The sequence below is a fragment of the Pelophylax lessonae genome, assembly GCF_965119305.1.
Source record: "Pelophylax lessonae genome assembly, chromosome: 1".
In the NCBI taxonomy this organism is placed as follows: Eukaryota; Metazoa; Chordata; class Amphibia; order Anura; family Ranidae; genus Pelophylax; species Pelophylax lessonae.
In genome coordinates, this window is record NC_138768.1 from 609,502,881 (window position 1) to 609,527,124 (window position 24,244).

Genomic DNA, 24,244 nt, shown 5'->3' on the forward strand with positions numbered 1-24,244 from the left:
GGCGGGAGGCATTTGGGAAAGGAGTGGCCTTGCAATTTTCCATATATATAAACCTTCTTGGCATTGTAAAGCGGACTGTTCCCGGTGTGACGGGCAGGCGGAGGATCTACTACACTTTGGCATGTTACGTATTAATGTTAATTTAATCTATGATGAGACTTTGATTTGAAATCTTCCTTGCTATTTACCTATATTGGTAATTGACATATATATGTATTTTTACTTTATATACAGGGATGTCTCCACACTGGATATTGACTTTTGGTCCCTGTGGAGTTTAAACTAGATGTTTTGGTTTGGGGGATATTCCCTTCTCTTTTTGTATTATACCCTTCACTTGCAATAGATGGACTTGTTGTTTTGACTGTTTATGGGTAAGCTACATTTATAATTTTTTTTCTTTTTTTTTTTCCACGGGGTTTAATAAGTCTCACATATTAGTCATTTACGTGGTGGATGTTGTTGAGCACACTTTTAAATTTTTTTTGTCTCTATCCTCACTTTCACTTTTGGGTTTTATGCTTCACTGTATTTTGATACATTCACATCCCCAGCACCATTTGAAATTCACTTTCTAGTCCCTAGATATGTTGGTTTTGTTTTTTTTTTGTTTTTTTTTAAATCGGTTTTGGCATTCCTTCACGTCATTTTTCATCTAGTTTGATGGATGTCGTTTTTGGACATTTAATATGTCACCATTTTTTAGGGGGTTCCATATTGACTCCTCATGTCCATATTTAACAGCTATATTCAGTCAATGATTCAAGATCTTTTTGCATCCGTCCAAGATATTCGCTGATCGGACTTTGCTCAGGTTAAGGATATGATCCAGATTGGCTTCCCCCAATTATTCCCTTTGCTTTCTGCCCCCCCCCCCAATGATCGGCTCCAACTTGGTCCCTCACACTTACCCTTTCCCTTCCTTTCCCCTTCCCCCTCCCTTTTCCTTCTCCCATTTTTCATCTCTTCCCCCTTTCTCCTCCCCTTCCCCCCCCCTTTTTTTACCTTCACTGGTTACCTGCTCCCTCCTTGCTCTCCTTATTGCTGATTTATCTAACATGTAATTTGTATACTGTATTTTTTTTTTCTGAAGTGGACACATTGTATTGATATTTATGGCATGTTGTCTGTTTATTATAAGGCTTACATTGTGAAGGCTTGAAACAAAATTGGATCCTGAAGAAGCTTGTTTTGTGAGTGAAACGCGTTGATCCACACAACTATATGATGTGTAATTAAATGTGTAACACTTGTGACATGCTATATATAAATGTCTGTTTTTAATTAAATTTTTGTGAAATATTTAATAGCATTTACATACTTTTTATCCATTTTTTTTTTCTGGTATTTTGGGCACACTCAAAATCCCCATTTTCCTCGTCTGCTAGGATTTCCCCTCCCCCTTCCCAGTGTTTCCCTTTTTTCCCCATTATCCCTTTCCCTGTCAGACTTGGTACATTTATACACTTTAAATTCCCAGGGGATGATGCCAGAATGATGTATTTTATTTTGGATTTAGTAAGGGTCGTAAAGACCTGAAAATTATTTTAAGGGTTCCCCTGGGGTAAAAAGGTAGAGAAAGGCTGAAATATGTTAACAATCCTGAAAGCCCAAATCCTGGAAAAGTAAAAGCACTTTGACTTACCTGATCCTCCGCTCCCATACTCTATGTTGTCTCTCTTCGTCCTCATGTTCAATGCAGGGCTAAAATCCCTGCAATAATCTTGGTGACATCAGGGGCATCCAACTGCCCGAGTGCAGGGAGAAGAGACTGCAGGGACTGGAGCCAAAATCAAAAGTGATGGGGAATACAAAATTATATATTTGTCACTAGAACAAGAAGTGTGGGGAACTCTTCCCATGGGGACAGCTGTTTTAGGGATAAACTCCCTTCACTTTTTAGTGATTTCTCCACAATTCTTGTGTCTCCAAGACAGGGCATGTAGGAAAAATCTCCCCAACCAGACAAAGACAAAAACAAAAAAATAGACTCACAGGAGTTTTAACAAGCCCTACTCTGTACTTAACTAAAAGCCCTACTTTGTCCTTAACTAAAAAAAAATAGTGGCAATGTGATTGTCTGCCATGGGATACTGCGTCAAGCACATTATCAATGTTCTTTGCACTGCCTAATTTAAAGTGATTGTAAGGGATCACCTTGTAAAACAACTTATTCAGTTTAAAAATGAAATGAAAGGCAACATTTTTTGTATAAATATAAAAAAATATATTATAAATACCTTTTTTCCCTTTTTTTTTTATAAGTGATCACATTCCCTCTGTTCTCAGCTGCATGGGAGCTGGGGGGTGGAAAAGCAGCAGTACGCTGAGCTTCCCAGGGACAGGCTGTGCGGGGGGGGGGGGTCAGGAAATGTCTGATCATTGGGCCTGAGTTCCCAGCATAGCTAGAGAACTGACCATGGTGTGTTTTCCTGCTTAGTGTGATCAGTTTTTAATTGGAAAGTAAGGGGACTAGCAGGAATGCCTGATATTTTACACACAAATGAAGCAATACAAAGAGAATGGGATGCTTTCTCATACAATCACATGAAACAGCAGGCACATATCAGGAAAATGAAATGTTGGGGTATCAAACGCTTTCATGAGGCAGCAGACCTCATAAAAAAAAAAAAATATATATATATATATATATATATATATATATATATACATATATATATAGTTATAACTGAGAAACGCTTTCATTAGGGAACAGCAGACCTCATGAAAATAAATAAATATATATATATATATATATATATATATATATATATATATATATATATAGTTATCACTGAGAAACACTTTCATGAGGCAGCAGGCCTCATGAAAAAATAAATAAATAAATATATATGTATCTGTATATATATATATATATATATATATATATATATATATATATATATATATATATATATCACTGAGATAAAAGGTATGGTAGCCCACGATGTTTCAGAGAGTGGCTAAATATGTGATATTTATAGGTATCAGAAAAGTTGAATAACTAACCGAAAGCTGTTATGATGGCTTTGGAAAAAACAGTCATTCTCTTAATACCGTTAACATATAATTTATTATGAATGCACGTCATGTTTGATTTAATGTTATTTAAAAGCCTTTTGGCCGCACCATTTTTGTTTTGTCTGAGATGGTAATTAATCAAGAAAATATTTGAAGGATCCACAGTTTTATGGTGTTTAGAAAGTATCCTTCACAGCAATGAGTCATGGTTTCCCCACAGACATAGGCCAGCTGGGAAACATCCCTTGTAGCTGAGTATCTCACTTTTCTGAACAGTGGCAAAACTACAAAGATGACTGTATTTAGTTAGTGAGGAGAAGGGACAGAGATTGAAGCATGTGCTGCCCATACACATTTAGATATCTTTTATTCAGTCTATGGGCTGAATGAAAGCCATCTAGCAGATCCCTCCATCCATGCTAACAGTGTGGACGGGCGATCCCCCCCTTCCGAGCTAATGTATTTTGACATCCAACGCCGTCCATTGTCAGGATACCCAAACAGTGCCTGCATCTACATGGATGCAGGTGCTATTTGACCGATATTTGGCCAACAGGCTCTCTGACTAAAGTTGAACAAACAAACATCTTTTGTCAAACAGAGCGGTTCCAACAAGGCCATAAACTGCTTGAATTGTGGCCAAGTCAGCAGGAATCAGCTGGAAATCATGCAGTGTATTTCCAGATATACAGAGATCTTTCATTAAAGTAGATCTATAGAAAAAACATTTTTTTTTTTTTTCATTTTGGATTGAGTAAGGGAGGGTTATAACACCTGTCCGATTTTTTATTTTTTTGCAATCTGTGTCCCATAGCAGAGATTTACCTTCCCTTCCTCTCCCATAGCCAAACAGGAAGCGAAAAGAAATCCCTGCAATTTAAGGGAATTTCTTGGGGACCCCAGGCCACCAAAAATAGTGTCCCCATTGGAAATGTCCTCTATTACTTTTCTGGGGACAATCCATAATTTCGGATTTTCTTTTAATTTCACTTTCAATGATAATGGTAAAAAGGACAAATAGAGAGGGTGATCCTCCCTAAAGGGGGCACAGACAGCAATAAAAAAAAAAAAAAACTGACAGGGGATCTAATCCCTCTCCACTCTATACAAAACTAAAACAAAGTTTTGCCTTTAGTTATACTTTAATATCATTTGCACACATTTCATTTATGTATCAAATGAATAATTACTAAAACGGTAGAGGAGGTCCTCTTCGCAAAGTGTTCATGTTAAAATAGTAATGAATGGTCGCAAAAAAAGCAAAACTTTTTCAAATTAAACACCCAATCATATACAATGGGAATAAAAAAAACTAAAAGGATTTTGTTGAAAATGATTGGTTCATTAACATGAACACAGCTTTATCTTATTTATCAACTTCAGTAAACATTCACTGTGCTGAGTGAACAGTCTCTATGTCTTTAGTAAATCCACCCAAAAGCACAGTATATAATTCTAATTATGCTATTTTAGCTAGTACTTTAACCAGAGGGGGACCAGAGTTTACTGGCCCAAGGGAGCACAACCAGCTCTTTATGATAATAGGAAATTGGTGGAAAAATACATAGATAGATATTCTTGATTCCAGCTGTTTCCTCCTACAGGAGATTCGTGGTTGCGACAGTTTCCTCTTCTGAAAAACTGTAGCGACATTGATAAAATGATTGTTTGTATCACAGTGGGCTATTGATCAAAGGTTTATAAACAGTAAATGCTACGGTGTCTTCACCAATGTAATGCCCAGTACACACGATCCGAAAATCGGGCGACGTTCCATCCGTTATTTTTCGTATTCTAGCAGCTCTCAATAATATTCGCTTAACGGGAGAGGTTACTCACGATACGAATTTTCTCGGACGATAATTCTTAGCTTCCGGTATGCGTAACCACGCTGTAGCGTGTGAGGGGAAAATGATGTCTACTGCTCACCATTTTTTTCAGACGAACAACATACTGATAATACGATTATCGTACGATGTGTTATAATACGATCAAAATTTTTATGCTTGCACGACCGGATAATATCGGGTGAACTGTCGTGATCGCCTCTCGTAAGCTGTGTACTAACGATCCGATTATCGTCCGATCCTTTCACAAGCGTTAATTTTCGTCCGATTTTAGGATCGTGTGTACGGGCCATAAAGCATGTTCAGTACTTAAGCACCCTCCATCTTCTCATTGCCCCTTGCCAGCCCTCCGCTTGGTATCTGCATACCACAGTTTACCTACAGATTGTATAGAAATTTGCAAATGTATTCCTTGATACCCCTATGGCAACTGTGCACAACTAATATGAACAGCCATATATACAATTTACACACAGCTGATTCAATCTAGATGGCTCGCATTGATATGAGATATATACAATTAAAGATTGCTATTTTCTACTAACAGGGGTTACATCTCCCCTGCCACCAATCAGCATTAAAGATCCCCAATGAGGGCTGCGTAAATAAATTGGACAAAATTTGAGCACATCCAGTGGTTCATGAGGCGCTCTGATGGGGACACGTAATGTAAGGCGGCACTCTGATGGGGACAATTGATGTAAGGGGGGCTATGATGGGGCAGTTGATTTAGGGAGCACTTTAATGGGTACAACTGTTTTAAGCGGGATTCTTATGGGGATAATTGATGTAAGGAGCACTCTGATAGGGACAATTCATTTAAGAGGGGCTCTGATGGGGACAGTTGATGCAAACTGGAATTCTGATGGAACAGTTGATAAAAGGGGGGCACACTGATGTGGACAGTTGATCTAAAGGGAACTCTGATGGGGACAGCTGGTGTAAGGGGCACTCTAATGGGGGCAAGTGATATTAGAGGGCACCTTGATGGTAACAATAGATGTAAGGGGGGCTCAGATGGGGACAGTTGATGTAAGAGGGCATTCTGATGGGACAGTTGATTTAAGGCGGTACTCTGATGCAGAGAGTTGATGCAAGGAGGCACTCTGATTGGGACACTTGATGTAAGAGAGCACTCTAATGAGGACATTTAATGCAAGTGAGCACTATGATGGGGATACCTGATGTAAAAAGGGACTCTGATGGGGACGCCTGACATAAGGAGGGACTCTAATAGGGACACTTGATATAAAGAGGCACAGGTTCTGTTTAATCATCCCAATCTAATGACAGCCTAATACAGTACTTACTAGAGTTGCCTGTTCACTTTTGCAATGCCTCTGCACTACCTGTTAGCTGTTATTTCTGGGTTGTGACTTAGTACAGAAGTACGCTGAGTGAACGAGGAACACTGGTTACCTGCATCTCTGTCACATTGGTGACACTATAGAAAGGGAATATCACCAGCACACCAAGATCTCCAAAATGGGTCCATAGCTTTATTCAGCTATCATATTGTTACAGCAAATGGGTCACATGCCTGATTAAGGGGTCCTGCGTGGCTCCAAAACGTTGCGATTTACTGTAATGATGTGATCGTTGAATAAAGCTTTTGACCCATTTTGGAGATCTTGGTGTGCTGGTGACATCTCTCTTTCTGACTATTCATGTATTCGCTGCAGCACCCACTTACATACACAGCCATCTTTACAGGAGCGGGTGCATTGGGAATAGTGCATTGGAATCATTGGTAACATTATGCCCACTGACTTTTTATAATTCCCCCCCAGATCAGATGCTCTAGATACAGGCCTGATTACCCTGCTCAACAAAGGCTCTTTACAAATAGTATGAGGTGGGTAGAAAATGACCAGCAGAAAAGGGATTAGATCATATGCAGTCACCCTTTCGGCATTAAAGCAGCCTTGGGTGCCATAGCTTCCTGAATTCAAAGCTGGCAGTGGAGATTTCTACATCTGAGCTGTGTATGGCCAACTTAACCCTGCCCTGAAAGTTGGAATTTGATTGGTGGCTGTTCAAAATATCAGAACATATTAGTAAGACCCTAAGGCCCCTTTCACACATTTCCGTTTGTCCGTTTTTCATCCATCCATTGACGGATGAAAAACGGACATCAATGCATCTCTATGTAAAAACGGATGACCACGGATGATCATCCGTTAACATCCATTTTCATCCGCTTCCGTCAATGTCCGTTTTTTGGAACGGATGAATGCCCTATTTTTCATCCGTCAAAAAAACGGATCGGACGAAAAACGGATGTAAAGGGACAAAATGTCAGTTTTTCATCTGTTTTTGCATTGGTAGTGGATGTAAAAAAAACGGATGAAAAAACAGATGAAAAAAAAAACAGATGAAAGACTGATACATTTTGACGTGACTGAAATGATGAACTGAACGGACCGTATGTGTGAAAGGGGACTTTAAGTGCCTGAACAAGGACATTTATGGCAGGATCACCAGGTAATATTTTAATAAACGCTACAGATATAGAAAAAGAGAACTAAATTAACAAAAAAGGCCTATATGAGATTTTAGTATTTCGTTGTGCATAGAACACATATTGAGCATTGGCAGAAAGGCTAGTAGTAATATATAAAGCAAAAACCATAACAACAAATAAGGTAATCAGTTTACCGTAGTTAGACACTAATGGCCGGAATACACAATAAGAAAATCGGCCGAAAATTTTAATTTAGCGCACGTTCGGCCAATATCCTACTCATTAATGCCCAGCCATCAATGACCGATATCGATATTGTAAACGAAAAATACAGTTTGAAAAAAACGAAAAATTCTGTTGTCTCGTTTGCGAATGAACAATATTCTATACGTTGGTGTTAAGGTCGTTTATTTGAAATCTGTAGAACATCATCACGCTGAACACTTTTTCGATGGTCGGCGGTCAACGGTCAGGCGATGTTCGGCCCGTGTATGTTGGCAACGTTTTCGACCAACGAACACTTTTTCATAAGTCGGTGGTCGAATGATCGGGCGATATTCTAATCGTGTATTCCGGCCATTAGTGTTATAGGGTGACAACTGTCTTCTAATTGTGCTCCTGCATTGTCACTCTCTCACATGCACACCTGATAAAGACTACAAGCAGCCATGCCGGCAAATATTGCACAAGCATATTCCACTGTTGTCACTATCAGGAAGGCAGTCCTGAGCAACAATGTGCAGCCAGTGCCAGAGCAAGTGCATGTACAAAGGCAGTGGCTAAAAGTGGTTGGAGAAGATCTGCAGCACTTAGATGCAAAAAAATGAAAATAAAAGGGTGCAGTAAAAAAAAACTAAAAAAATTCCACTTGTTTATGATACACAGTGCAAACTAAATGTCAAACATTGAAGGCATGGGTCTATTTTAAGGGACACATAAGCTGGAACAAGTGGAGACCTTGCCATATTTATAATGCATGCCATTGATTGGCTAATGCTGGACCTTAACATTTTGAGCACTGTATTATATATGAATGCCTGCTGGCATACAAAAGGAGATAGATTCATCATATGTACAAGGCCACATTTTTCTACTATGAACTCAATTTTAGCTCAACTATCTACAGTTCAGCTACATTCCTTAAATGTTAACAAATGTATATGCAAAGGTTACAAATAGCTTTATTGAGATTAATGGTTCTTAAACAAAACACCAAAGCCGACAAATTGCTACAGCCCTTTGGTTATTTTTTTATGTTCATTGTGATCAAAGCAAATATTAGCGTGTTTAGGTCTACAGTAAACAAATTAAAGGCTCAGTTCACCCCAACGTGTTGTTTCTTCTCTGGGTAGATGCTGGCATATTGAATCATCCACCCACTTACATACATCTCTTGGGGATGTTAACTGCGAGATCTCAAGAACCTAATCCTGACCACCTGCTGCAGCCATTACAAGGGGTCTCAAGCCCCCGGTTAGATTTTTCAATTATCATTTTCTTTATGGAGAGACCATGAGACTGCCTAAGGCACATAAAAAGCCTGTGGGTGATTCAGCCCATCCATCTCCATCTAAAACAAATCCGTTTTGGGTGGAATTAGCCTTTAAAAATATAATACTTGCTGTTTAAAAGCAAAATGCTGCTCCTAATATAAATATAAGTAATAATGGAATTTGGTTCAGTTAGCTTGCCAAGCCACAAGAGCTATTTACTTCATCTTGCGGTGGGGGGTGGGGGGTCTTCTAAGTATCTTTCAACATGAGCCAGCCCATTTCACACAGTCTCTATGTGGCACGATGTAAGAATGCTTTAAATTAAGTCTATGTAGGACCAAACGTAGAGAGAAAACAAAGAATTCTAACACGATGTCTCCTTATTTGAAACAGATTTACCCCCTCATATGAAAGCAATGTGTTATATGTTGCTGGTATTCATTTTGTGATGCAGAATCTAGGTTATGTATCGCATAACTGTATATAATGCAATTGTTTAGAGGTACCCAAAATTGGTGGAACATGTCATGAGAAAAACATAAGGAGTGCCATTGCTGACCTATCTTCCTAGAGACACGTTATTTGGCTGTCAGGCTGGGTTCACACTGGGGCGGCTTCAAAGTCGCCCGACCCTGAAGCCGCCCCAAGCAGCGCGACTTCAGCATGGCAAATTACTTCTCTAATAGAAGCCAATTCAAGTCGCCCCCAAAGTAGTGCAGGAACCTTTTTCTAAGTCAGAGCGACTTGAGTTGCTCCGATTAGAATGGTTCCATTGCGACTTGTCAGGCGGACAGTGTCTGGACAGTGCTGACTGGCTCTGCCCTGATTACATGCACGCTCCCAAGAGAAAAATAAAAACTCTCTAGCAATACATACCAAATTGAGCATGTGCAGCTGGTCCCCAAGGCTCTGTTCTATCAGGAGATGGTTTTGGGACTGTGAAAGAAGGGGAGGATCAGAGAAGACAGGATCAAACAGCCTTTTCACACAATGCAGAGGATTAACTCCTTAGGTTCCACAGTGAGTATAACATGCTTGCTTTACTGCATATGCAGACTGATTTTACTGTTGTGGGTTTAGTAACACTTTAATGTTCAAAGTTAAAGTGTTTTTCTATGTGTTTTTATTGTTTGTTGTGTTCTGTACTTATATAAAATATTTAAAATGTTTGTATTTTGCCAGGTAAATAATAAATATTGCAAATTAATGTTTCATATTTAAAATCTGTAGTCAGCAGGTATAGCTCTAGTATGCTCCTCACGTTTACAAGGCTGATCTAATTCCAGAAATAAAACAGCTGTTTACCAAGCTCAATAGCTTAAGCTCAAATTTACAAACACAGCAGACTGACTTCAGGGGTCTCACGTAACCCCCCCCCCCCTCTACCTTCCTCTCTGCTCTATTCAGGGAGGACACACAGAGGATTAATTTGTGAGAGACAGTTTGAAAGCAAAAAAATATTCTGCTTCACTTTCTGTTAAAGAGGAAGTAAACTATTCATTTTTCCCCCCCCCTGCAAAGTAAATGCATAATGTGCTAGTATGCATCGCATACTAGAACATTATGTGACACTTACCTGCAACGAAGCCCGCAATGTCCCCACTGCCAGCCGAATCCATCTTTGCCCGTCTTCCGTCCAGGTCTGCGGACTCCGGCTGTTTTATTGTCCGGAGCCGCGTGACGTCACTCCCGCGCATGCCCACGGGAGCCACCGTTTACGGCACAAGGATCTGAAGAAATGGCACGGGTGGACGTTTCTTCAGAGCGCATGTGCCGATGACGTCATCGGCTGCATGCAATGTAAATATATATTTACAGCACCTATAGGTAAGTCTTATTATAGGCTTACCTATAGGTAAAAGTCATCAAAGTGGGTTTACAACCACTTTAAGAAACACCCACGTTTTGTGACACCAGTGTATTATCAATGTAAATGCCTCTTTGAAAAATAAAGATTTTATATAACTAGTAAAAATATTGGTTTACAAGGTATAGATGATAAACAATATCAAGTATAAAAAAGCCAAACCCATTATAGTTTCCCTTTCAACTTGTGGCTGTGTTGGTTCTGGTAAGAAGAGCAGATTGTGAAACTTTTATTTTGTCTGCCCATTTGTGCTCAGATTAAACTCTCTTCAGTTGCATGCTGTTTCAAGCAGCACAGGCCCTGTTAGACGGACTCTGCCAGCAACACGTGGACTGCTCACTTTCCATCAAACAGCTGCAACATTTAAAGGAATGAAAAACATCTGAGAACAAAGGCTCTCCCTTTGAATTCCTGCAGACACCAAAAGCTTTAGCATTTGAGCCCGCCACTTAGGTGATGTGACAATTTTTGCTGTTTGGTAAACAATTTGCTGAAGTGTCAGCCTGCAGAGGTGTTAAAATAGTCACCTTATATGTTAGTGTTAAACGACACACCTCCTGTCACATACTACCTATGTCATTTAACAGTTTGTCTTCTTTTGTCTGGGCCTTTAATAGTTGCACGTAAACTGTAATAAGCATATAAAATTGGTAGGCACACATTATGCTAGTGCAGATGCATAGGTTCCGCTGTTCCAGCTGTTAAGGAGAAGTTCTGGGGTCCTCTCTTTAATTTAATGTCTTAGGAGAGATTGACTATGTGCATTTATTCGCCACAATTCACAAGCATTAAAGTAAGCCTTCACCCATTAGATAAACTTTCTCTCATCCGCTTCCTTCCCTCCTCCTACACAATAAAGTCAGTAATTCTGAGAAAAAAGAAAAGTTTTTTTTCTGTTTTAGTGGTGCGGCCCACCACTTCCTGATTCCTTGCCTAGGCGAGGATGACATAGGGGTTGTCCCCATAGTCTCCTAGGATGTCCATCTCCCAGGTGGTAGTGTTTTAGGCTGACCATACATTAATGGCACTTTTCCACTGCAAGTACCGGCTCGGCTCTACTCAGCCCTGCTTGGCCCGGTTTGCTTTTCCACTGCTGGTACCGCATGGTACGGTGTTGGAACGGTTCGGTACGGTTTGGTATGGTTTGCTTTCCCACTAAAGTAGTACTAAAGTTAAGTGGGTGGGATAACATTGATTCTCTGACCGATCAGTGGCTAGTAGTGACTGCATGCAAAGGATTGTGGGATATGGTACCGGTATGGTACCTCTTGGAACCACAATCGAGGTGGTACTGTTTTAGAGAGCCATACCGTTTGGTTCCATGCAGTGGAAAAGCGCCGCCGTAACGAAACGTTCCTACACCGTACCATGCGGTACCAGCAGTGGAAAAGCACAAAAGCGAGCCGAACCGCTTGGTTCCATGCAGTTGAAAAGCGCCATAAGTGAATTCCTCCTGCCTCCTGGTAAGGCGGGGGGGGAGCAAGCATATCCAGCAGGCTGGTTGTACCCAAGCTGATTGATTAATCAACTTGGTACTTTCAGCCTGCAAACCGTGTATGGCCGGTGTTAGTGAAAGGTGAAAGCTCCATGAGATCCCACACATGTGCAGACATGCTTCTGGTCTTTGCCAAAGCCTCAATAGCAGAGACCTGCAGCATGTCTGCGCATGCATGTGATTCCTATGCATAACAAACATGTTATACTTACCTTCTCTGTGCTGTAATTTTCACACAGAAGCCTGGATCTTTTGCTTCTCTTGTCCCTCTACGGTTCTCCTGGCCCCTTCCTCCTGTTGAGTGCCCCCACAGCAAGCAGCTTGCTGTGGGGGCACTTGAGACAAGTCACAGCTCCCTGTATCCATTCAGACACAGAGCTGCGCCTCGGCCCTGCCCCCACTCTCTCCCCATTGGCTCACTGACTTTGATTGACAGCAGGGGGAGACAATGGCACCACGCTGCCGTCTCAGCCAATAGGGGGGGAGAGTCTTGGGCAGCCAAGTAACTCCTGCAATATAGCTAGATTGAGATGGGCTCAGGTAAGTATTAGGGGGGCTGAGGGGGGCTGCTGCACACAAAAGGCTTTTTATCTTAATGCATAGAATGCATTAAGATAAAAAAACCTTCTGACTTTATAGCCACTTTAAGTATTTGGGACTTGGCTAAGACCTGTGATATGTCTGCACATGCATGTGATTACCAGGAAGTCTCCCTGAATGAGAGTCTCAAGATGGTAGTGCAGAAGCAGCGTGGCACAACGAAAGCTTTAAGTGGAACTTCATTCTCTCAATCAACTATGTTTAATCCCTATGCTGCTAGCATTAGTAAATAGATAGGAACGTATAACATATTTACTTGTTTTGAACTTTTTTTTGCGTTTCTTTATTTACTTTCTGGTTACTTGCCTAGGCAAATTATGTCATACATCCCAGGAGTCTTTTGGAGGGGAGGAGGGGTTTTCTCAGCTAAGCATGCCTGAACTAAAGGCAGATAGATTTCAGGAAGTCAATGCTACACGAATCATCTGCCTTTACTCAAGATGGCCATGACCAGAAATGCTAGAGGGGAGTTTTTTAAAGTGATTTCTCAGCAAAACAAAGCATTTAGACCTGGAGGGATGGGTGTGTTTGCTTTAAATATTAAAAAAATATTAAATAGCATTTTTGCTTTGTGGTGCTCAGATGCAGTGTAGTTGTGCATTCAGCTGCAAGGTAGAAAACATGGGACTTCATGCACTAGTACATATGCTTAACCTACAGGGTCAATTATGAGGTAGAAGGAATTTAGTTGTACCTACAGAGTGTGAGGTTTCTCTTTAATGAGGGAGAATTCAGGTAATGCCTCCAGGGTAATGTATACAGAAATATTTCTATCCAACAGAAGAAAGCATATCTGGGTAAATGCACATTTTTTATGGCAAGCCTTTAATGTGTACATTTTTGTTTTTCAGTTCCAATACTCTTTAAAGTGATACTAAAGATAAAACTGTTTTGCTTTAAAATAAAATACAGGTTATACTTACCTGTTTTGTCCAAGGGTACTGCACAGAGTCGGCCCCTTTACCTCCTCTTTGGCGGTACCTCGCCGGAACTGCCTGCTCTTCCTTCTTCCAAGTGCCTCCTTAGCAAGCTGTTGGCTATGGGGCCAACAATTCTCATGCCATACTCCTGATTGTGGCTGTGGGCGACCATAGACACACATAGCGCCAGTAAGCCCTGTCCCTGATCCCTGTTTACAGGAGTTTGACTGAGAGCAGCAGGAGCCTGTGGAAGTGAAGGAGAACTGCTGTAGCCGGGGACAGCACTGAAGCGATGAGTCAAGCCGAGGTGTGTGTGTGTGTGTGTGTGTGCGGGGGGCTTTGTACCTTAAAGCATTCAATGCGTTAAGGTATAAAATGTTGTGACTTTAGAACCACTTTAAGGCTTTCTAAATAAATGGGTTGCCTTGACGCAACACATGCTAATGCACGATACACCACACTTTAAAATGTGTACAGTAATGCACCACAATTGAAGTCTAAGGGGGCCCTTAAGATTATGGACTTTGATCTTCGAGGCAATCAGTTATGCAGAAACATAATTAATTCAGTTGCAGTACCCACTGGTCAATCCTATTCAGATAATTATGCAAACGAGGCATGGCTTGTTACTAGGGTTTGCTAGCATCAAGGTACGTCTCTGTAGCAAAGATGGGATAACATCTGGAAGAATTATGATTACAGGCTAAATGACTGCTTTTTATTCCATTTCTTCTTTTCCCATGAAATTTTGTTGCACAAATCAATGAATCTTGAATCCCGGTTCACACTTGTGCGATGTGGGAAGGCTGCGAATTCGCAGCCTGTTCCCACATCGCAAACGCACATCTGGCAGTTCACACTGCCATATGCGATATGCAGGGGGTGTTAATTAAATGTTAACGACACCCCCAGTTTGATCGCATATCGCAGTGCGATCTGACAGTTCGCACAGGATCGGATCGCACAAGTGTAAACCACTGTGCGATCCAATCCTGATGCGGCTGGAAAAAAGGGCCCTGTGCGTCTTTTGTGCGGGTGCAGTGCGAATTTCAGCCATACAAAGTGTATGGCTGAATTTGCACCGCACATCCGATCGCATGTAATGAAGGAGCAGTGCGCTCCGATATTACATGCGATCGCCACACTCGCAAGAATGTGAACCGGCCCTAAAGCTGAACTTTAAACAGATTTTAAAAATGCAAATAATGCAATAAAATGTTTTAAAACATCATTAAATGTATTTCATATTCACCTACAACCTGAATTTGTCTACATATCAGTCTTCTGTAATCCTCTTTACAGCGAATTGCAGATTACACAGTTACATATTCGGCAAGGTGGAAAAAAAAACACCAGTCCATCCAGTTCAACCTGTGGTGTGTGTGTGTGTTTATGGCAATAGTACATTGTATACCCCTGTATGTTGTGATTGTTAAGGTGCCCATCTAATAGTTTTTCTAAACTATCGAGGCTCCCTGCTGATACAACTGCTTGTGGAAGAGAATTCCACATCCTTACCCCTCTGACAGTAAATAACCCTCTACGCAGTTTAAAGTGGAGTTCCAGCCTCACACACTCACCTGTCCAACGGTCCAGCGATGCGGCCGCCCGAAGCCTCGCTCTTCTCCCTCTCTGCTCTGCGGCTTCCGGCATCACTGGTGTGGGCACCCGGCTGTGACAGTTTGCGGCTTCACAGCCGGGTACGCACTGCAAATGCGCGAGTTGCGCTACGCGTTGTGATTGGCCGGCAATCTTCTGGGACCTCTGACATGTCCCAGAAGATTGCAGGGAGGGAGGGGGAGAGGAGAACTTCCGCTCAGGGCGCCTCGGCGCTCCGAGCGGAAGTGGGAGCGGGTACCTGTCAAAACTAGGTACCCGCTCCCCCCCCCAAAAAAAATGACATGCCAAATGTGGCATGTCAGGGGGTTAAAACTACCTAAAGCGGAAGTTCCACTTTTGGGTGGAACTCCGCTTTAAGGTTAAACCGCTTCTCTTCCAATCTCAGTGAATGGCCATTTTTTTTTTCATTTACTTTCACTGAAAAGTTGTTTTCCCTATACTAGGATCACCAGTACAGTATTTGTACATGGCTATCATCTTCTCTCAAGCGTCTCCTCTCCAGAGAGAATAAAGCCGTGTACACACGCACCGATTGTTGGCCGTGAATTTTCGGCCAACGTCCGATCGGCCGATTGTCGGCTTGTTAGTATGATGCTTCCGACAACCGACTGCGACTTTTCGGCCAAACAAAATCTGGTGTGCATGCTATAAAATTTTTGTTGGCCGTCACCAGAACGGCTGATTGTACGTCAGTCAGTACAGATTTCGGCAGACAAAAATGTGATGAGCAAGACTGGGCATGCTCAGAGAAGAAAACATACACGGAAAGTAAACCAGAACATGACATCACTTCTGCAGTTGGTTGTTGTTTGCCGACAAAATTCGTGTGCAGTCAAGAGCACATTTCAACCAACACAACAACACTGGACAAAAGACGGCCGATCGGTTGGCCAACAATCGGCGCATGCAGTCTCTTTATTAGCTTTATTGCCCTTTTCTAGACTCTCTCCAGTTCCAGCACATCCTTCTTGAGCACTGGTGCCCAGATTGGGAGAGAACAGAACAGGAATAAGACCCAATATGAGTTTGTTACATGCAGATGTGCTGATGGTGAACATGCTGAGCAGTGGGATGACCTTGTCAGCATGCTTCTTCTGCTTCACTGTCCAATCAGCAATCTGGGGGTAGGTTTTCACCCATTGTTCTCGCCAAGCTTCTGCTACAATGGAGATTGGGCACCTGGCTCTGTTGTCTACAAATCTAGATCACAAATCTGCCTTTATATTGTGACAAAGCCATTGGCAGGTACCGCAGTATCTATATATGTATTGCAAATGCGTATATATGTTTACCTGGAATTAAATGCATTAAAAAATAGGTGCATTCCACCTAACCTTATGATTTCAAGGAAATAAATATAAAATAAAAATGAAAATACAATATGACGGTGTCTGTTATTTTAGAAAAGTTGGCAAGTATAACAACAATCAGTGTGAGAGGGTATTCCAGTTCTTCAGAAACTAGCAGAGACAATAACGGTACAGTTCACACAGAAAGAAACCATTTTGTGCTTTGTGCTGCCAAGCAGAATTTGAAAGCTCATAAATGTTACACAGAAATGTGACCTGGACTGAATCTGAGAAGAAACCAACTGCAGCAAGACACAGTGCACTTACTGTTCTAGGAATGGGTGGAGACAAAGATCCATTTGACATGTATGGGTCATTATTCATATTTGGCATCATGATGTAGCTTGGGTATCCAGGATACGAATGGCCTTTGCTGTATAAACCACCATCCGGATGTTTTCCAGCTATTCCACCCCACCAAAGGAAAAAAAAAAACAGAAGAGAAAAAAAAGTAATCTCATGAAAAAGCTTTTCTTTCAATTTTGCCAACAGGGCATACAACACATTACAGCATGTTCTTTCAAAGGCTGTGAAATTTTGGCTCAGAGTAACCATTTCCTGTGAAGCACTAGGTAAGCCACATCCATGTATTCATATAAAACTTGGAATGTTGGTATTTATATCCCTAGATTATTCCCTAGATTCTATGGGAATATGTGATGGGCTCTAATTTGGGGAATGTTTGGAGAACTGTGGACATTTAACTAAAAATGTCTGAAATACTCAATAGGATTTGTTCATCACCAAGGTCTACCAAAAAATGAAAGAAGTATTCCAGGTATGGATATTAATAGTTATATTGTTCCAGCTTGGACCAATGTAAGGGTCATTTCACACGGGCGATCCGATCCGCCTGTCAGTTTTTCGGGCGGACCGGATCGGATGCTCCATGCATCCTTATAGGGCAGCGGATGTCAGCGGAGACATCTCCACTGACACCCACTGCTATCTGATTCCGAACCTGTCCATGAAATCCGGACGGATGTAAACCCTATTTTCCATTCGTCTGGCGGATCGGATCAGATGGGATCGGATGAGAACAGGGCAGGCGGTCCGTTCTCATCCGATCTCCCCATAGAGGATGGCAGATCGATCCCCCCATGAGCATAGAATGGACTGCGCCGTGTGAAAGGACCCTAACTATGCATACACCATACCCGTGGGGTCCCTCTAGAAGCTGGAACCAGCTAGGAACCACTACTACAATGATCTCAACTAGGTTCCAGGTTCTGTGCAGAGCTACTGCCCTGCTGCATTTTGAACACAGGAAGTTGACTGCTTGGCACAAAGAATGAATAGCATTTTCTGATTGGATGGGGTGGAGAAGTAACAATGTGATGTCTCGCTCTCCAGGTTTTCCAACCAGAGAATGCTTTACATTCATTGAGGAAATGAAAAGCATTCTCTGAATGGTGCTCGTGTCAAGTGGCCAACCTCCTGTGTTCACAATGCAGCAGGACAGACGCTTAGGACAGGACCCAGAAGCTAGTGGAGGTCAGTGTAGTAGTATGAGCTTTCCTTCCATATTCCATACTGCTTCTGTATATGTGGATAATGCAACCAGGGCCGCTGATAGGGGGGGGGGGGGCACCAGCCCTCTTGTAGGGGGCCCGAGCACACAGGGGGGCCCACACAGGGAGGGGGATTAGTGATGGACAACAAATACAGAAATCTTCCTCCAGCACCTGAATCTGATCTGTCCCTCTCCCTGCTATCAGCTTTTATCTGTTGAGAAAGAGACAGTTGTCCCTCACTAATCCCCCTCCCTGTGTGGGCCCCCCTCCCAGCACTTATCTCTGCTCGGGAGTTTATTTGTAAATTGTAACTTTGTTTCTCTCTCTCTGTCTCTCTGATCACTGAGCTCCAACTGCCCAGCCTGTATATTTTTCTCATCTCATCTTCTTTTTAATTAACATCGTTTTTTTTTTTTTAGATTTAGCAGGAATTATGCGAGTTATGTTTTATTTGTGTCTGATAATAGTGATTTTGTTGTAATTTTAGCTAAATATATCTTTAATATTTTCTTGGGGGGGCCCTGCCAGGTAGTCTGTACAGGGCCCCGCGATTTCTAACAGCAGCCCTGAATGCAGCACACATAATTAATGCAATAAGAAACACATGCAGTTATTTGTACTCGCTAAGGCAGAATTCTCACTGAACGGACATCTGCCAGAGAGGTAAACCGCAGCACTTTACCCTCTGGCAGCTATCTGTTCTGACTGTGGTAGGGAGCAATGTGGTGTGCAATTCAGCCCATCACGCAGCTTCCTTTTTTTTTTTAAACTTTATTTGAAGTACACAAAAGTGACACTCAATTCATGTCACTGTACAGGTGTGTGCAGCCCTGGGCTGCATTGCAGTGTGAATAGGACACAGAGAAAAAAAATTGTTTTCTTTGTGGTGACCGGAGTTTGACAGTGCAGTAAAAAGCCAGTTACTGCATATAGTGTGAATTAGACCTTAGAAACAACATTGCTTTCACCCATAGCGAGAAAGACAACAACTTACAGCACACTGTTATCTGCAGTTCCCAGGATTCAGTGTACATAAGAGAAGGGCTATGCTGTAACTTTTTCTCATCCAGATGAAACTGACTCTATGAATGTTGTATGCACCACACAGGGCATAGCAGCAGTGACTGGCAGCTTTTCAAGTCCAGGACTCTAAGTGAGTCTTGTGGGTTTGCCTGCTAAAATGCCCTACATAATAATTCTGAGGCACAGGGTGGGGAGGGGAAGGGGAAAACATAAAGAGCAGCACAGTTTTCCACCAGGCATCAGAGGCAAAAGCAGATGGGACAGAAACAGATGAGGCTGGAGCTCTTTTTTAATATTATAATCTAATACAAGCTTCATTGCCAATCTTGTCTCCAAATATCACCTAAACCATCCTCTCCACTCCTTCCAAGACCTCCTGCTTTCTTGCTCCCTTGTCTCCTCCTCCCTTGCTTGTCTACAGGACTTCCCCAGAGCCTCTTCCATCCTCTTTAACTCACTACCCCAATCTGTCTGGTTATCTCCTACTCTGTCCACTTTTAGGCAATCCTTGAAAACCCATCTCTTCGGAGAGGCCTATTCTCCCTTCAGCTAACAACCAAATCTTCTATTTCCTTCATCAGTTCATCCCTCACAGTAAAGCCTAGTACACGCAATGAATTTCCGCTGACCGGTCGTCCGTCTTTTGTCCAGAGTTGTGTTTTGTTGGTTGGAATGTGCCTAGACTGCACACGAATTTTCCCGCACCACAAAATTCTACTTCAGAAGTGATGTCATGTGTTGGTTTGCTTTCTTTGTGTTCTTTCTTCTCTGAGCATGCCTAGTCTTGCTCATAAGATTTTTCCCTGTCGAAATCTGTACTGACTGCATGAAAATCGGACGTGTTTTGATGGAGGACAAAAATTTTATAGCCTGCACACCAGAATTTTTTTTCGGCCGAAAAGTCGGAGTCGGTTGTCGGAAGCACCATACTAACAAGCCGAAAATCGTCAGATCAGTCGTCGGACGAAAATTCCCGGCCGAATTTCGACGCGTGTGTATGAGGCTTTACTACCTTTTGTTTCACCAGTCTCTCCCGGTTAGACTGTAAGCTCACAGGAGCAGGGCCCTCCTAACCCTCTTGTATTGAATTGTATTATTGCTGTATTTTATCCCTTTATATTGTGAAGAGCTGTGCAAACTGTTGGCGCTATATAAAGCCTGTACTATATAAGTCCTGTATTATAATAATAACACCTTGCAATATAAGAGTAATTAAAAAAAGTTGGCTTATCATTTTTATTAATAACTTTTGGGTGACAGCAAACTAAAGCAACTAGTCAATTTATTACTAGTAGTCCACATACCAGTAGTTAATAAACACTGGTCTAATATATACTGTATCTTACATTCTACATGGCCTATAAGTAGGCATGAAAAATATCACCCAACGAAAGACCTTTCAAAGTTTAACAGCATTCAGAGCTATTCCTTTACTTCTTTCCTATCTGCCAAACTACAGCTACCATGATCCTTTGCACAAGCTGGCCTCTGTGTTATTATTAATCAATTGTAGTTGTCGGAAAGTGAAATTGTGAGCAGTAAAAAGAAACAGACAAGAATGGAGTCCTGCAGACTACCTCCTGGGCAGAAGGCAGCTGTGGGCTTTCTCACAACTGACGGCAACACTAATCAAATACAGGACAAAGAGGGCAGGGATTAGGTTAAGTCTTTCTCGGTATGCATGATATATCAAAAGACTGACAGTTTTCTGAAGGTATGCTCTTGTTTTTGCTCCATCTAAAACAAAACCATATCACATTTATATACCTTATTGACCGCCTACAGCTGCCATCATTTTTCCTTCAAATTTTAAGGACTTTTTTTTTTTACTTAACTCATGCACATTGAGAGGATTGTTACCCTTTCTATGCTGCAAAGAAGATGATTCATAGGATTTGAACACTCTTTGGCAGAGATATGCCAGCATACAGGAAAATCTCTGAGATAAATGCTGCATACTTGCAAAAGCTTGTTATCCGTAATTACACTACCTGATTATCCTAGCAATGCCAAAACTGATATCGCTGCTAAAAATGTGCAACAGAAATTAGAAAGCTTTCTTTTAGTGGTTTGCATGTAAGGATATTTTGCCTTTTTATGTTGATTTGATTTATGTGCCTTCTTGCTTATTCCTATGTGTTCCATAAGGATTTCCATGGGTGCCTTTAAAAATATTAGCATGTGTTTATGTACATTGAAAGCGTATCCTGGGGAATAACTGAGGATAGAAATGTAGGCGATGCCACTGTTGACTTTTTTTTTAAAGATCCAGTCCCCTGGGGGAAGAGGGCGATTGTTACTCAGTCACTGACCCGAAACAAGTATGCAGGACAGGAATTCTCACTTTTCAGATGCTCTAGCTGCATACTTCTTTCGCAACAGGTTCTAGAGATAGCCGAATCAAGAGAATTGTTGTTCCATTAATGTTGGATTGACCTTAATATTTCCTTGAAGATTTGCCTGATCTGAAATGTTTCCTTTAAAGCAGAATGGCAGGAAAATAAATATAAAAATGACAAATTGATTCACATCTACTTTATTTAAAATTGTGTATTTTAGATGCAACTAGTGTAAAGACTAACATACATGGCTAGAATTTCAGCTCATTCATGCAGACTCAGACGAAATCTGTTGGCACTATCTGGCCAAAAGTCAGGGGGAAAATTTTAGTTCAAACAGCATCCTTGTGAAATCAGATGTAGGCACAGTTCGGATATTCTAACAGCCACTGGAGCCAAGGGATGGGGGGTATATTTGTCCACCCACACTGAAATTTGGTTACATTTAGCCTGCAATCCTAACAAAAAAATGTATAAGTGCATGACCAGCTCAAATCCCTATACAATTGCACTGCTGTCGCGCATGTGTATTTATAAGAACATGCTAGCAAGAAGAAGGAGCAGAAGGATGATGACTCGTCAGCATGCTACTGCTCCATCATTGTCCAATCAGTAGGCGGCTGAGGGTGTGTCCTTGATCAAGTCAAATTGCTGTTGCAGGGAAGATTAAGGCTCTGACTTTACTGTGGGGTACATGTGTCTGGATTATAAAACATCATACAAATCTATTTATGTAAGTGCAGCTACTCTTTTGGATTTCAGATAAAATAGATAAAAATGCATGGAATTTAATCTCTATACAGTCACGCAAAGTCACTGATTGCATGCACTGCACAGAACAAAATTTAATACAAGTTTATTGGTTGAACTAGATAGATGGATTTGTGTCTTTCTCAACCGAAAGCCAGCCATGCATGGATTGAAATTCAGCCGGTTCAGCGGGGGCTGGCCAAATTTCTATCCATGTATGGGCATGCTGATTGTACCCAAGATGATCCATCAATCGGTACAACCAGCCTGGAAATTTTTTTTTACATGCAATTACTGTCAGCAGCTTTAGCCAATAGCAGTAATCAGTATGTTCTGCCTGCTGGGAAGGCTACCCGTGCCCCCTGCTGGCTGTGTTGATGGGGGAATCAAGCATTTTTTTTTTCCTTCAAAATTCAATACCTTAAAAATAGAATCATCTATAGACTGCCTCGCTGTGTAACTATGTAACACTCAACTGAACAAACCCTCCAACTACCTATTATTATATAATACATGTTAATTTTATATTTACAATGGCAAAATGTGCCAGGAAAAGTATTAGTTGCTACCCTGGAAGCTGGGGTTTATCATTCTATATTTATCTTTTACATCCTTCCTTCAGGAGCTGATTTGCATAATCTAATTTTAGCTGTGCCCTACACTTAAAATGGGAAGAAACCAACAGCGTTGCTCCAATTTAATTGCAAGCACTCACATATAGGTGCAATCACATAAAGCTAGGCACAATGGCACATAGAAATGCGGACCTGAATTGCTTTAGCAAGTGACATGCTAAACAGTTTATTAGTTTTATAAGTTAGAGATGGGTTCTGGCATGTTCAGGATCCCACCTGTCTGATACCGCCAGGAAGCTGACACTGCACATGGCTAATCACAGGCAGTGAGACATTTCCAGATCTGTGCAGCTACGGACCGGTAAATGTCTCACTGCCAGTGATTAGCGGTGTGCAGTGTCGGCCTCCTGGCGGGATCGAGCAGGTGGGATCCTGAACATGCCCGAGTCCATTCCTAGTTAGCCCTGGCCATATGCTAATCAATTTTTGCAACTGAAGTAATAGATTTCAGCATGTTTGAATGCACGTTGGGTAGTGAATGTATAGTTGGTTCAGCATCACAATTTTATTTGCTTTGAGATTGGTTGGACCCTCCAATATTGAAGTCAAAATGGACACTTTATGAATTTTGATTGTATCTGATGAGTGATCTGCCTGGTATTGTCAACTAGCAAAAGTTCAACATCCCATAGCCACTAACTAGAATATAATATACTCTAGTAACATATGGCATACACAGCTTGAATTTCAGCCAATTTCTTCTGAATCAGGCAAACTTTGGGCTGTGGGTGGCCCTGTCTTCACCACCCAGCTCAACAAAAATGAATGTTTCAATCCAATTTGGTTGAAAGACTGGGTAGAACATTATTGGTGGAATAGTAACTTTCTCCAATCAGATGCAGTTATTTTTCGGCTACTGTTAGAATACACTAGCCAGCAAGGGAGATTACTGAATAGCGTTAATGGAATAACCTGGTAGATTTCTCTACAAAAAATGGTATGGCTAGCCTTAGAGATGAATTTTGATTTGTTGATCTTTTTCCCGGAAATGTCATCCTTCCTTTTGGCATTGTATTTTATTGTTAAATTCTGTGATATGGCCTGAAATCTGAATAGACTGAATTCCCAGGTTCATAGAAATACTTTTAGGAAATAGACGGTGTAGTAACCCTGCTTAGTTCTTTTCTATTTGTCTATGGGGCAATACTAGCTATTAGTCTGTTGTATTTATAATGTGTCAGCCGTTACTAAAACCACAGTCACCTTTCTATTCACGCAATATTGTTTTTTTAATTATTCAACTATTCATTTATCATAACACTGGCCTTTATAGGAACCGTTGTGTAATATCACCACTACATGGGAAA

At 41.4% G+C, this 24,244-nt stretch overlaps 1 protein-coding gene across 6 annotated transcripts in view; it reads right to left on the reverse strand.

The window, feature by feature from the left end:
- The window catches only part of LEF1 (lymphoid enhancer binding factor 1), a 170,346-nt gene that overhangs the window by 110,767 nt on the left and 35,335 nt on the right, over positions 1–24,244 (reverse strand). For all 6 annotated transcript variants that reach the window (XM_082247602.1, XM_082247603.1, XM_082247600.1 and 3 more), the window contains one exon: positions 16,944–17,080. In XM_082247602.1, the coding sequence (XP_082103728.1) occupies positions 16,944–17,080 (137 nt within the window). The remainder of the gene's footprint in view (positions 1–16,943; positions 17,081–24,244) is intronic.